Below are 14,751 nucleotides of genomic sequence, written 5' to 3' on the forward strand. Positions count from 1 at the left end.
CAAAAAAAAACTTTTGACGCGTGTTTACAAAGTCAAGGGCAATAACTCAAAAAATTTCATCAAAAATATCTCTTGTTAGAACTTGTCCGAGATCTTATTAATTCCAATGATCACACCAAGTTTCATCAGAATCGGTTGAAAACTGTAGCTTCAATCCTGCTCACGAACTATTTTTAACAAATTTCAACGCGTTTTAACAAAGTCAAGGGCAATAACTCAAAAACCGTTCATCGAAAATGCGTCAAGTTAGAACTTGTCCGAGATCTTATGAATTTCAAAGATCACACCAAGTTTTATCAAAATCAGATAAAAACTGTAGTCTCTATAGTGCTCACAAGAAATGTGGACGGACGGACGGACGACAATATACGACCACATATTCATGTGGGCGTATAATAAAAATAAACCAGTAAGCCTACCCCATATCACCATACGAAATGTAGTATCATGAACTGTGTGTGCATGTGAATAAAAAAAAAAGTTTTTCACCGCAAAAACATATTTACTTTTTTCTGTTGAAATTCATGATCGAAAAGTTAATGTTAAAATGGAAATGAATAATTTTAATAACTATTATACAGGTGCAACACTAAATAACTATAAATACTGTTACATGGCAATCTTGTGTCAATTCAATTGAAAATCTGACAAAATGGGTTCTTTCAAAGTTTATGTTTCGATGGTGTCGATTTTTGTGTTGATCGCTATGCTCAATAGTTCTAGCAGTTATAGATACAGCAGCCGATACGGCAGTCGATCAAGATACAATTATCAACCCTCACTTAGAAAATGTCTGAGTAATGATATTCTTTCTACCTTACAAGGAACATTATGTCCAAGAGGTATGTATCTCTACCTTATTGGAATTATGATTTCTAGAAATATCAATATATGTATAATGTTTGGAACGTAGGTATCTCTCTCTTTTCAATAGATGTAAAATGTGAAGAAGGTATGTATCACTATCTCATTAGATGTAAAATGTGAAGAAGGTATGTATCACTATCTCATTAGATGTAAAATGTGAAGAAGGTATGTATCACTATCTCATTAGATGTAAAATGTGAAGAAGGTATGTATCACTATCTCATTAGATGTAAAATGTGAAGAAGGTATGTATCACTATCTCATTAGATGTAAAATGTGAAAGGTATGTATCACCATCTCAATAGATATATAATGTTAAGAAGGTATGTATCTGTATCTCAACATATTTCCCAGAAAGGCCAGTTATAAGCCAAATGCCACACTGTGACGGCACATAGGCTATTCCTTCATATTACGTCTCAATAAAAGTATAATGTCCAGAAGGCATGTATCTATCGCAATAGATGCATTATGTCCTAGAAGGTATGCATCACTGTATCATTAGACGTATAAAGTTTAGAAGGATATATCGCTATCTCAACAGGTGTATACTGTCTAGAAGATATGTGTCACTACCTCAATAGACGTATATTGTCGAGAATGTATGTATCCTTATTTCAATAGATGTATCGTGTCCAGAAGGCATGTATCTGTATCACTAGATGCATAACGTCCAGTGTATGTATGATGTATATTTTAAGTTATAATATTGTGTCGCTGGTTTTATTTTAAGCGAATCCCTGTAAAAATGGTGGAACAGAACAGCCTAGCGGAAGATGTGTTTGCACAGATGAATATACTGGTCCTACTTGTGAAGGTCAGTACTATTGATAAATTATTTCATTTCTCTCCAATAAAAACCTATATATCGCATGTGATGCATGGTAACAACGTCATAATCGAATTGTTCAAATCAATGTTTGAAACACTGCGATCTGGGAAACTTATATGTCAACTACATCAACCTTGTTGTTTTAGAAAAGGTGAATCCTTGTAAAAATGGTGGAATCGATCTGCCTAGTGTGGGATGTGTTTGTACATTTGATTTTACTGGTTCTACTTGTGAAGGTCAGTATAGATGATGAAATACAATTCACTGAAAATACTTATGTTAATCTCAAGCAAAGTTGTTTCAAGGGTTAAAGATTCAAATTTGGAAGGAGTATAAACATGAACGAAATGATAATTAGATTTTAATTTGGTACATTCTGACACATATTTTGGGGCAAAAACCTATAAATCTCACATTGTTACCTTTATTATCATTATAATTTAGAGCAAAAATGCTGACATAATGCTGAAAACTTAAATATAATATAGTTCAATCTAATAACAATTTGACAAAACTTTCGTTCCGTATTTTTATCGACTTGTATTTTGTACATAATTGTAAAAATGTATTTTAGAGAGTTAACTAATTGACCGGAATACTAAGTATCGTATTTAATGTCCAATCAATTGGCCTCAATCCCCCCATAGTTACATTATTCGTCAAAGTAATTTCCAGTTGTTTTTCTCGAGAGGGCATACGTAAAAACAATGTCAAAAGTACCTAGAGCTGGGAATTTCACTTCCTATTTCTTTACATGTCTTTTCTACATATGATAAAGTCTCAAGAAAAAGCGACTCAGACTTTCCGTCCACCGCAGATACACACCTCCTTCCCCACTTCCTCATTTCATTTGGGAGTATACAAATGTGGAGATGTCATAGTCGCAAGCATCTCATTGTGCGTCTGAGAGTCAAAAACAATTTTGCAAAAATTAAATTGATTTGGTACATTCGGACACATATTTTGAGGCAAAAACCCATAAAACTGACTGAGATTTGGAGCCCCAAGTTTTGTTTCATCATTAAAAGTTTCAATCTTGTTGTTTTAGAAAGAGTGAATCCTTGTCAAAATAATGGAACACTACTGTCTGATGGATCATGTAATTGTACAGTGGATTTTACTGGTACCCTTTGTGAAGGTTAGTACAGTTGATAAAGTTCCCTTTACAGAAATATCTGAATTAAACTGTTGAAACATAATTAAATCAAATCTAATGACGAACTATAATAAAACCCGGATTTTAAGAAAGGCAATTTACATGGATACTTCTTAGAGTGTTTACGAGCAATCGACGGACAGACTCACATATACGCCCCTCCCTGAACATCCTCGTGCCATTTGGGAGTATAAAAATGTGGAGATGTCATAGTCGCAAGCATCTCAGTGTGCGTCTGAGAGTCAAAAACAATTTCCCAAAAATTAAATTGATTTTTTTTTAATAATAATAATAGTACATTTACATTTAGGTGTTAATTTATAGTTGATTTAAGTGCGATATTATAATTAAGGTAATAGTGGTAAAGCTAGTATAAATTTACAATTTAGTTATATTTTATATACCTAATACATTTATTGAATACAAATGAATTTTAAATCTAAGTTAACTTTGATTGACGATAATATATTTACAATATGACTATATTTTATATACATAATATATTTATTGACTACAAATAAATATTGAATCTAAGTTAATTGTAATTGACAGGTCTATATTTACAATATGAAAATTTTTTCTTTACATATAACATTTTACTTAGTTTACTTCATTTCATTTGGGCTTTTAGTTCTAATCATACATGCGTGATATATATATTTACATAGTCACTCTAGGATTTCAACTGGAGATTAACCGAATGTATTCATTATATGTACATGTATTTATATTTCAATCTAAGATCGTGGAATTTTGTGCATCTAACTTTAAAGTGATAGTCATCTTCAATCTCACTTAACACATAATTTACATGTTCTGTTTTCAATCGGTATAAGTAACCATTTTCCGACTGTCGCCGTTAGACCAATTGCTCCACATCTCATCTTACATAGTGCACGTTTATATTTAAATATACATACAGAATATAGATACTTTTCAGGTTGTAATAAGGTTTTATATTGGCAATAACTAGATAGTCGTGAGTTTTCCGTAATTTGGATATGCCATTCCTGTGTACAGCAGTCTGACAATCTTTGTTTAGAGTGATAAGAATATTTGGGAATTGCCCGCTGACTGAGATATCCATGCATGACCTAGCCCGAAGTTAAATAACATTGCTTTCACATTTGTTGGCCAGGTTTTTCGCCCTGCTAAATCAAAATTAAATAACATACAATATACATTTTTTGGCAGCCTACAGTCATCCATAGTTGATAATTTGATCCAATATTTTAAACACTTTACATAATAAATTGTGCACAATGGTAATCTACCACATTCCCCCAACACAGCTGCATTACATGAATATTTGGGTAATTTCAAAATGAATTTGAGAAATTTGATCTGAACATTTTCAAGTATAGTTCTATAAGTGTGACCCCATATTTCCGCACCATATGTTAAAATTGGTACTACCATCTTGTCAAACATATTTAAACCAACATCTATAGATATTCCACCACATTTTAATATATTCAGGACCTTTTCAGACTGGGTAGCTAAGGTCTCTTTACTTTTTGTCCAGATTAATTTGGGGGTAAACATTATCCCTAAACATTTATAAGAAGACATCGTTTCAATGTTTATACCTCTATACGACCAATTTTCATAGTTTCGTAAGGGGCCACCGTTTCTAAATATAATTTTGGTCTTTTGTTTGTTAACCTTCATACGGTACTTTGCACAAAAGGTATCGACACAGTTAATTTGGTGTTGCAAGTTGAATACAGTATCTGCAATATTACCGATGTCATCAGCAAATAATAGTGAGCACGTGTTAGGGAACTTTTCTGATATATATATGCCTTTACATTCAGATATATTCATCTCATGAACGTATTCATTTATGAACACGGAAAACAGAAGAAGACTCAGCATGCAGCCCTACGTTGCAATCAGAGAAATCTGTTAGTCCACCACTGGTACAAACACATGACTTACATTTATCATACATATTTCGAGTATTAAGAAAATTACCATGGACACCGCTATTTATCAAGGTAGACCATAAGTGTTTAGGCTGGACAGAATCAAATTCTTTATGGAAATCAATAGAGAGACAGTACACTCTACTCCCCTTTTTAGACAAATATACGAGACCTTGTAGTGTGAAAATGTTGTCTATGGTCGAGTAATTACGACGGAACCCAGCTTGGTTTTCACAAATACAATTGTTCAGTTCACACCAGTTATTGAGTCGATTGTTTAAGATTTTCGTAAAAATCTTACTTATCACAGACAACAGCGATATTCCTCGGTAATTATCTGTTAACATAGGACTTCCGGCTTTGTGGATTGGACATATAATAGCTTTGCCCCATTCTGTAGGATACGTACCACTTTCAAATATGACATTAAAAAGTTTACTAGGAATTGGAATCATTACAAATTGCGACTCTTTGATAAGTTCAATGCGAATCCATCGTTCCCTGCCGCCTTCCCGTTTTTCATAGATGAAACTGTTTCCCTGATTTCATCTTCCGTTATAAACGAGTTAAGTTCGTTGGCAAAGTAATTTCGCAATCTTGCCAAATCTGGTCGTTCACACTTACACTTTTAGAGACACTTTGTATGGAATTATCTGTATCGCAGCTATAAAGACGACTAAAATAGCTTAACCAATCGTTAGGTTTTCTCTTTAAAAGTGACATTTTGCCAAAATATCTTGGGAATGTTCAAATTTAATTTTAGACTTTGCTCTAACTCGATACGATATTTGAATTTCCGTGAGTCACATAATCGTTTGAACCTATTCCTCGCCGCTTTGTACTCACCCAAATCAGTCTGGAGTAATGTTTTTCTGTATTGATTTAGTAGAGTGTGTTTGATGTTTATGAGTTCTTCACATTCTTTGGTCCACCATTTGGATTGGCAACACTGTCCATCGTTTCAGTTCGCAATCGGTTTATTTCCTATAAACATGGATTGTGCTCCTCGCCCGACGATTTCATTGAATTCTTGGACTATTTGATTAGTGTCCCTACTTTGATGCGTTAATATTTTAATAAGCTGAGATTGTGAATAATCATCTGTTAGTAGCTTGAGGCATTCGTCTTTGAACTCCGGTTTCCACCCATAGGATATCCTGTTAACTAGGCGACTTTCGTCAAGATCATTGACTTCTTGAGCTTGCGAGTTTATCACTAATTGACATGTTATTGGAAAATGATAGGAATCGTCAATATCCAAGACATTGAACGATTTTACCAGTGGAAATGCGTTACTTGTTATTGCCATATAGTCTACTACACTTTGACCAATGTTTGCAGAACAGGTGAAATGGCCATCCTTGTCACTCTCGAACCTTCCATTTAGAATGTGAATACCAAAGGATTTACAAATATGTATAAAATGGCGAACAAATTATTGTCATTCTTATCTGAATTGTTTCTCGGCATGTTGAAATAGTCATTTTCGTGAATTTCGTCGACATCCGCAAGGAAATCAGTGTTATCATCTGAAATAAAGTCATCAAGAACTCCCGTGCGACTGTTGAGGTCACCAGCTAGTAATATATCATATTGGGGATGTTCAGATTGACATAACAACAGGACCTCCTCAACCGAGTCTAACGTTGTTAATTCAGTTTCGCGATAATAATTTGAATTTTCTGGTGAAACGTAAAAGAAAATCACTATCAGATTTCTCATCAGCCAAAATATAGTTTATCCAAAGTGAGTATTACCATATCTGGTACATCATTTAATATCCTATTTACACCATTCGTTAATGTCAGGGAAACATACACAATTACAAGACATGTAGTTCTGGTGTGTAGTCATAAAATTTGCTACGTCATTACTTTCTTTGTAGACCCACGTTTCACTCAGGCCAACAATGTCAAAGATCGACAACTGTCGTTGGAGTTCAAGATGGAGATGCCTACGTAAACTCTGACAATTCCATGAAAGTATCGATAGGGAATCAGTGTTTATTAAATTAGTTTTGGGAATGTTTGTATTGTGTAAAGATTCTAAGTTATCTTTAGTATTTATTTGCTATTTCGCAATTGTTATTGGGATAATTTCGTTAGTTTCCATGTTGATATCGAACAATTGTTTTTCTATTACTAGCTTAAAAATGATCGTTTGTCTTTTGACTTAGCATCAATCAAATGTGGTATTAACGCTTTTCGGACTCGTTGAGTGAAGTCGTCTGACACACTTACTGGGGATTCAGTTAGTATGAGTTGATCTCTGGTGGTTTTAATGATCATTTCTTTGTCCTTTAATCTGCTGAACACGACTATAATCGGACGTGGTCGAGATGCGTTCGGTTTACGAGTTCCGAGTCGGTGAACCCGATCTATACCGATCAACGAATCATCCGGCTATTGAAAGTGTGGTGAGCACATTTCTTACAGACAGTTCACAGTCTTCCGTTTGACTTTGATTTTCGTTAATCCCTTAAAAAATTATATTCTTTTGTCTACCTCTGTTTTCGTTATTATCTAACATAATTTTGAATTTCTCATTTTCTAACTTCAAGTCTTTAATATCACCCTTAATCAATGTAACTTCCTCTTTAATATTCAAGTCTTTCACTTCTGTTTTTAAATCTCGTAGATACTCCCTCATGTCTGCAATTTCTGTCCGTAGAGACTGTAAGACCTGTGTTAGTGCGTTTGTTTCTTGGGTCTCTGTTCCTAAAGTACCTCCCGCACTCGTAAGCTGCCCTCGGCATGTATTTGTCAGACCTGGATTTGTCTCAACATCACCAGATAATGCAATTAGCATCGACACAATAAAAATCATAGATAAAGTCAAACTACCTGTTCTCAGACTTCCTGTTTTAACTTTCGATGGCGCCTTTTTATGAACATAGGTACCAATGATCATTCTCCATAAGCAAGTATCCACAAACATTTTGATGTAAACACAATAAATATACGCCAATGTATTTTGTAGTTAGATACTGTGGTAGTAATGTATCGTTGCTACGAAGTTGTTAACGTTGACATCTATGGCGTCCGTGGTGATGAATTGGTACATTCTGACTCATATTTTGAGGCAAAAACCTATAAAACTCATAATTTTAGATTTGTTAAAAATAAGTGGAATACAATTGCGCTGCCATTGAGTCTTGTATTGTTTTGATAGATGACAATACTTTTCTGGCATTTTATCATCTATAATTTACAGCAAAAATGCTGACATAATGCTGAAAACTTGGGTATAATATAGTTCAATCTAATAAACATTTGACAAAATTTTCGTATTAGCTTTTATTGTTTACTCTACTTTAGTGGTTGAGTAAAACTAAAACTATTAAAAATCCACAACGAAAGTTCATGATTTTATTAGACTGGCTGAGATTTGGAGGCCTCAGTTTTGTTTCTTCATTAAATGTTTATACCTTGTTGTTTTAGAAAGAGTGAATCCTTGTCAAAATAATGGAACACTACTGTCTGATGGATCATGTAATTGTACAGTGGATTTTACTGGTACTCTTTGTGAAGGTTAGTACAGTTGATAAAGTTCCCTTTACAGAAATTTCTGAATTAAACTGTTGAAACACGATTAAATCAAATCTAATGACGAACTAAAATAAAACCCGGATTTTAAGAAATGCAATAATTGACAGGGATACTTCTTAGAGTGTTTACGAGCAATGGACAGACAGACGCACATATACGCCCCTCCCTGAACTTCCTCATGCCATTTGGGAGTATAAAAATGTGGAGATGTCATAGTCGCAAGAATCTCATTGTGCGTCTGAGAGTCAAAAACAATTTCGCAAAAATTAAATTGATTTGGTACATTCTGACACATATTTTGATGCAAAATCCTATAAAATTCATAATTTTAGATTTGTCAAAAAAAAAAGTGGAATATAATTGCGCTGCCATTGAGTCCTGCATTGTTTTGTTAAATGACAATATTTTTCTGGCATTTTATCATTTATAATTTACAGCAAAAATGCAGACATATTGCTGAAAACTTGGGTATAATATAGTTCAATCTAATAAAACTTTGACAAAATTTTCGTTCCGTGTTTTCATTGGCTTTTATTGTTTACTAAAGTGGTTGAGTAAAACTAAAACTACTAAAAATCCACAACGAAAGTTTATGATTTTATTAGACTGGCTGAGATTTTGAGGCCTCAGTTTTGTTTCTTCATTAAATGTTTATACCTTGTTGTTTTAGAAAGAGTGAATCCTTGTCAAAATAATGGAACACTACTGCCTGATGGATCATGTAATTGTACAGTGGAATTTATTGGTACTCTTTGTGAAGGTTAGTACAGTTGATAAAGTTCCCTTTACAGAAATTTCTGAATAAAACTGATGAAACACGATTAAATCAAATCTAATGACGAACTGAAATAAAACCCGGATTTTAAGAAATGATGGACAGACAGACGCACATATACGCCCCTCCCTGAACTTCCTCATGCCATTTGGGAGTATAAAAATGTGGAGATGTCATTATCGCAAGAATCTCATTGTGCGTCTGAGAGTCAAAAACAATTTCGCAAAAATTAAATTGATTTGGTACATTCTGACACATATTTTGTCACAAAAAAGTGGAGTATAATTGCGCTGCCATTGAGTCCTGCATTGTTTTGTTAAATGACAATATTTTCTGGCATTTTATCATTTATAATTTACAGCAAAAATGCTGACATAATACTGAAAACTTGGGTATAATATAGCTCAATCTAATAAAACTCTGAAAAAATTTCGTTCCGTGTTTTCACGATCAATTGGCCTCATTTCCGTCATTTTAACTTTTAAACGCAGATAATTCTGGATATAAATGTATTTGAAGGCTTAAGTATTCTACTGTGACCCGTGAATACTATTGTTGGTAGTTCAACTAAATAATTCCCGTGCTAACAAACGCTAAAACCAAGTTTCATTCACATTCGCCAAGAAATGCGCCTTCTAGAGGTTTACGAGCAATCGATGGACAGACGCACATAAAAATATGACAAAACTTTCGTTCCGTATTTTATTGGCTTGTATTTTGTACTCTAATTAAGCATAAAAGCTTTCGTGCCGTATTTTAATTGGCTTTCATTTTTTACTCAACGTAAGTGGTTGAGTAATAATAAAACTACTTAAAATCTGTAACGAAAGTATCTTATTTAAATAGACTGACTGAGCCACAAGTTTTGTTTCTTCATTAAAAGTGTGCAACATGGCCTCACTCTATTGTCCCATCCGATCGACTAGGTGCTTTATCCATGTCAGTTGCAATTGACAAGGGGAAACCAGGTTGAAAATCTGAAGGTATTATATCGACTGGGATTGAACTCATGACTATCAGCAATATCAGGGCTAAGAAGATTTATCCTATTGGTCAACATCTTTTAATGTCCAAAGAAAAATACAAGATACTGACTGCAATCTTCATGTTCATCTTCACCACCAGGACAATCAGCATCGGAATCACATTCTCAGTTTTTAGGTATACAGTAGGAACCAGGAGAAATATTTTAAAACTTCAGAGTTTATGAAGAGATTTGTTATATTTCCCCCTTATTCCAGTTGAACCAGCTGTAAATTGATACAGATAATCAGTTTCTTTAAAAACTGTGTGATTCTAGCTGGATTTGAAATTCCTATGTATGATCTTTTAACAATTTTGAGGTTAATGTCAGGTCACAGACCAGGACACTAGATGGGTGTGGTGACATTGAAGCTATATACAGATAATATACAGATAATATTAAACAATAACATGTTTAAAAAAAAAAGTTTCAACCTTGTTGTTTTAGGAAGAGCGAATCCTTGTCAAAATAATGGAACACTACTGTCTGATGGATCATGTAATTGTACAGAATCATTTGGTGGTAATTCTTGTGGTGAGTACAATAAATAAAGTTCTTTTACAGAAATTTCCGAATTAAACAGTTGAAACATAAGAAAATTCAAATCGTATGAATAAAATACAGATTTTAAGAAATGCAATAATCGATTGAAACATTTATATCATCTTGGGTTACGTTTTCTAGAATATTGAATATAGAATATTGTACTGCAATTTCCAATCAATTGGCCTCATTTCTGTCATAGTTACATTATTCGTTTAATTAATTTCCAGGGTTTTTTTTTTAGAGGGCATACGTAGAAACAATGTTAAATTATCTTTGTCTACGTACTACTTCGAGGAAAGAGTATCTGGGCAGGCTGCTTAATATCTTTTCAATTGACCGATACTACTGTGGCTATTGAATCTAATTGGTTGTAAATCCACACCCGATTTTTGGTGATGGGTAAAATTAAATAGGCAAGTCGTTTCAAACTTAAAGGCCGAATTTGATTTATTATAGTTATCTCCCTGAATGCGTCGTTACAGAAATTTCAATAAACACTGCCTGACTTTATCCTTGTCTAGACAGGTAAAATTTCGTTGGGCGTAAGTGACTACTAACGAACAGATGGCTTTAGCGGAAATTAGGCTGACAGTGACAAACTATGTCTTAATAGTCTCGTTAATCATTTTCTACACTAACAGGGGCATTATGCAAGCAAGTTTTATTATTAGAAACATTGTAAAGAGTTTTATCAATCTGGCAAAGTTGCTTCAAGGGTTAAAGTTTCAAATTTGGAAAGAGTATATACATGGAACGAAATGATAATTAGATTTTAATTGACTGCAAGACACGCTAATAATCATAGTCAAGAAAATATTTTTCGATTTTTTAATCGGTTTAGGTGGAAAAGATTTTTGGATGGTATAAAGGAGGTTCGAGAGCTGTGCACGTTAATGATATCCATGCCAAATGTATTAAACATTGCGTTGGTGCGTTCGTCTTCATCAGTATTCATTCAGTATTTAAATTACCCCGCGTATGAAATAACTTCAATATTACTCCCTATATTTTAGGGGAAGCACGATGTGAAAATATTAACTACCAAGAATGCAGAAGTGAATGTGGTCCAGACTACATCCAAGTCGATTCTTATTGTGATGGAGATGATGTATGTTGTAACTAGTCTTGTAAGTAAAATATATAATAGTACATTAAATCAAAAGTCTAAAGCTTGGACAACAAGTGTATATATTAATCAGTTGCAATTACCAGGCGCCTTGACAAAATAATAGAATCTCTAACTAAATGGTTATTGAAACATGCTTCTAAGAATGTTACTAAATTACTCAGTTTAATTGATTATTACTTAGTTTTTGTATATTTATTTGATTATAGAGGGAATATTTTTAATAGTTATGACACCAGGTAAGTACATAGACGAACAAAGACTTATTCTAACCAAGTTTAAAAACTTCTAGTTTAGATCTGATTTTTTGAATATTCGACAACCATCTTTTGTTGTATGTCTGGAGATACAAAACTCAATTGATATTTTAGTGATACTTGACAAATTCACCTGTTCAAGTTGATCGATCGTTGTATGATTTATAAAAACAATTAACACATGGACTATCAATCTTAAGTCGCGAATAGTACGATGTAAATCGATACAGAAGAAGATAAAAGAAGTGAATACACGAGGTACGGTTCCAGACACAATTCGTTTCTACTATTTTCTACTGTATCGATAATCTCACACCATTACACTGCACCTCGTTTATTTCCACCTGAACGGGCTGAGTCTAATATGATAATTAAAAAATGTTTTTATTTTTGTAGAAGTGAAGAAGCTCCTGATGTCAGATAAAAAAAACTAAAAAATATATAACTGACTTTTATGATTGAAATAAAATAGATAAAAAAATGTTGTTGACGTTATATTTTGTGATATCATATATAGTTTTAAAAACTAGTTGAACGGAATGCAGGAACGGAAATACATTTCTTAACCCCTTTACATTCTCACACTAATCTGACATTTTTCATTATGCTCCACAAGCACTTCAACTACAACTACCAATGGCAAGATTCCAGAAAAGGTTTTACTTATCGTCAACCAAACTAACATCACTTACAACAGAATGGTCCTGTATACATCACAACTTACAATATTTATGACTTTATTCGGATACCAGTTTTGGTTTCACGCTTAAAACTGTACCACAAAGTATCATAACAGTAACATAGTTTCCGATCATAATTAACTGGATATAGCATAGGTCGTTTAATCTCAAACCATGTTCAACAGATCGCTGAAACTCGCGTCTTGTTCTCTAGATCGCCCAAACGCAAAGCATATTCGACAGATCGCTTCAACTGACATTATATAAATATTAATCTACTGTTTTCAACAACAGTTGAAAGGAGCAAACTCCGACAAATAACTTTTATTGTTTAGACCACAGCAGGCTTACAAAAGGGACTTCGGCTCTTTCCAAGATGAAATTCATCTATTTCAAATGGCCATAAAATCGAAAGTAAACACCGAACAATAAACCTTAATATACCATTGGATAGATCTCGTCGAGAGCTATCAAATTTGTTCTGGTCATATGGTCACCAAAGGTCAAGGTCACAATATACGACCCTTCAAAGTTTTCATATTTTTCAACCGGAAATAAATAAAATTCAAAAATCGTTCTCAAATATCATTTGACAATCGATATTAGATACCATAGACATCAAATTTACACAAATTGGATTACACCCTGAGGCCCCATTTCGATTTAAAGAAAACACGCACAGTTACTATAGAAGAAAATACAAAATTTTCAACTATTAAAAAACCGCAGTTGTGATTGAAATATCTAATGTTATATATCATTACAAAGGACATATGAAGACTAGAAAGATTTAATAAGAATTTTTGGTGTATGTAAATTAGGACACGTGACAGAGCTCTTTAAAGATAAAAATCGTAATTTTCAATCAGCTATAAAACCGGAAGTAAGCATTGGACAGCAAATATGAGTATATCACTGGATAGATATCATCAAGAGCAACACATTTTGTTCAGGTCTCAAGGTCACCAAAGGTCAAGGTCAAGAAATAGGAGCCTTTGAAGTTTTGGTCAATACTGAAAAATTTTAACCGGAAATAAAAGAAAAGCAAAATCGAGATTCAAAAATCGGCTTCCAAATTTCTTTTCGCAATCGATTGTGATATCCAAATTATGAAAGCGCTCTATACCCCGAGACCCCATTTTGAATTTTACAACAGTATGACATATTAATATGGCAGCTACTCTGTTACATCTGGGTGGGATTTTATGATTTGAAGTTTTTTGTATTACCATTTGTAACATATTTTGAAAAGAATAGTTTTATATTTTAGAAGCGAAAAGCGTCAAAACCGGAAGTGAATAAATCAATTACGTTATTGCTTGTTTCAGCAATATATTCCTTTAATGCATAATAATAATAATTTATTATGTTTGTGTCACACAGCATAGAACATATAAATATACAAATATAACAAGATAAAAGTAACGCTACACAGCCAGGTTGGCTTATGAGACACTGGTCTAATTCAATTCTAATGAGTAAAAATCATATCAACAAAACATAAATATCTGATATATAAATATATAAACATATAAACATATAAACATATGAATATTAATATGTAAAACTAATTTAAAAGAAACATGTACAAGTTAAACTAGGGTAAAATATTGGGACCGAGACTGCAGAAAAAAAATAAGACATAAATGGATCAGGTAATGATAAAACGCTTTAGTCTATTAAAGGCGTTTCGGAGGAATGCTGAGGAATGAAAAATAATATTTTTGTTACACATTAAAAAATTAAGCTGTTCTACATCTGTTAAGTAATTAAAAGCTGGGTTTAAAACGTTGGCTCTAGCAAAAAGGTCATACCTAAGGTCATCATAAAATGGACATGTTAAAAGAAAATGCTGTTCATCTTCAACCTTTCTTAGTTGACACATAGTGCACAGTCTCTCTTTCAGGGGGGTGGATGGATTGCCGAATCTACCGGTTTCAATTGCTAAGGGGAGACTACCGCAGCGAAATGCCGCCATAACCTTACGGGTACATTTATGCACAGAATTTGTG

At 33.4% G+C, this 14,751-nt stretch overlaps 1 protein-coding gene across 1 annotated transcript; it reads left to right on the forward strand.

The window, feature by feature from the left end:
- The first annotated feature begins 648 nt into the window (after positions 1-648).
- Positions 649-12,542, forward strand: LOTGIDRAFT_231826 (hypothetical protein). Its single transcript, XM_009054947.1, has 9 exons — positions 649-842; positions 1,601-1,684; positions 1,846-1,935; positions 2,748-2,837; positions 8,224-8,313; positions 9,002-9,091; positions 10,578-10,664; positions 11,690-11,803; positions 12,456-12,542. Exons 1-8 carry the CDS (start codon positions 653-655, stop codon positions 11,797-11,799), a joined length of 831 nt encoding a protein of 276 aa, XP_009053195.1. The 5' UTR covers positions 649-652; the 3' UTR covers positions 11,800-11,803; positions 12,456-12,542.
- Positions 12,543-14,751: the final 2,209 nt, after the last annotated feature.

Source organism: Lottia gigantea (assembly GCF_000327385.1).
Source record: "Lottia gigantea unplaced genomic scaffold LOTGIsca_23, whole genome shotgun sequence".
Taxonomy (NCBI): domain Eukaryota; kingdom Metazoa; phylum Mollusca; class Gastropoda; family Lottiidae; genus Lottia; species Lottia gigantea.

Bases quoted from the DNA above. Each gene is read 5' to 3' on its own strand.
- LOTGIDRAFT_231826 (XM_009054947.1), top strand. From the start codon at position 653: ATGGGTTCTTTCAAAGTTTATGTTTCGATGGTGTCGATTTTTGTGTTG. The intron at 843-1,600 runs GTATGTATCTCT...TTTTATTTTAAG, and splicing joins AGGAACATTATGTCCAAGAG to CGAATCCCTGTAAAAATGGT. The intron at 2,838-8,223 runs GTTAGTACAGTT...TTGTTGTTTTAG, and splicing joins TACTGGTACCCTTTGTGAAG to AAAGAGTGAATCCTTGTCAA.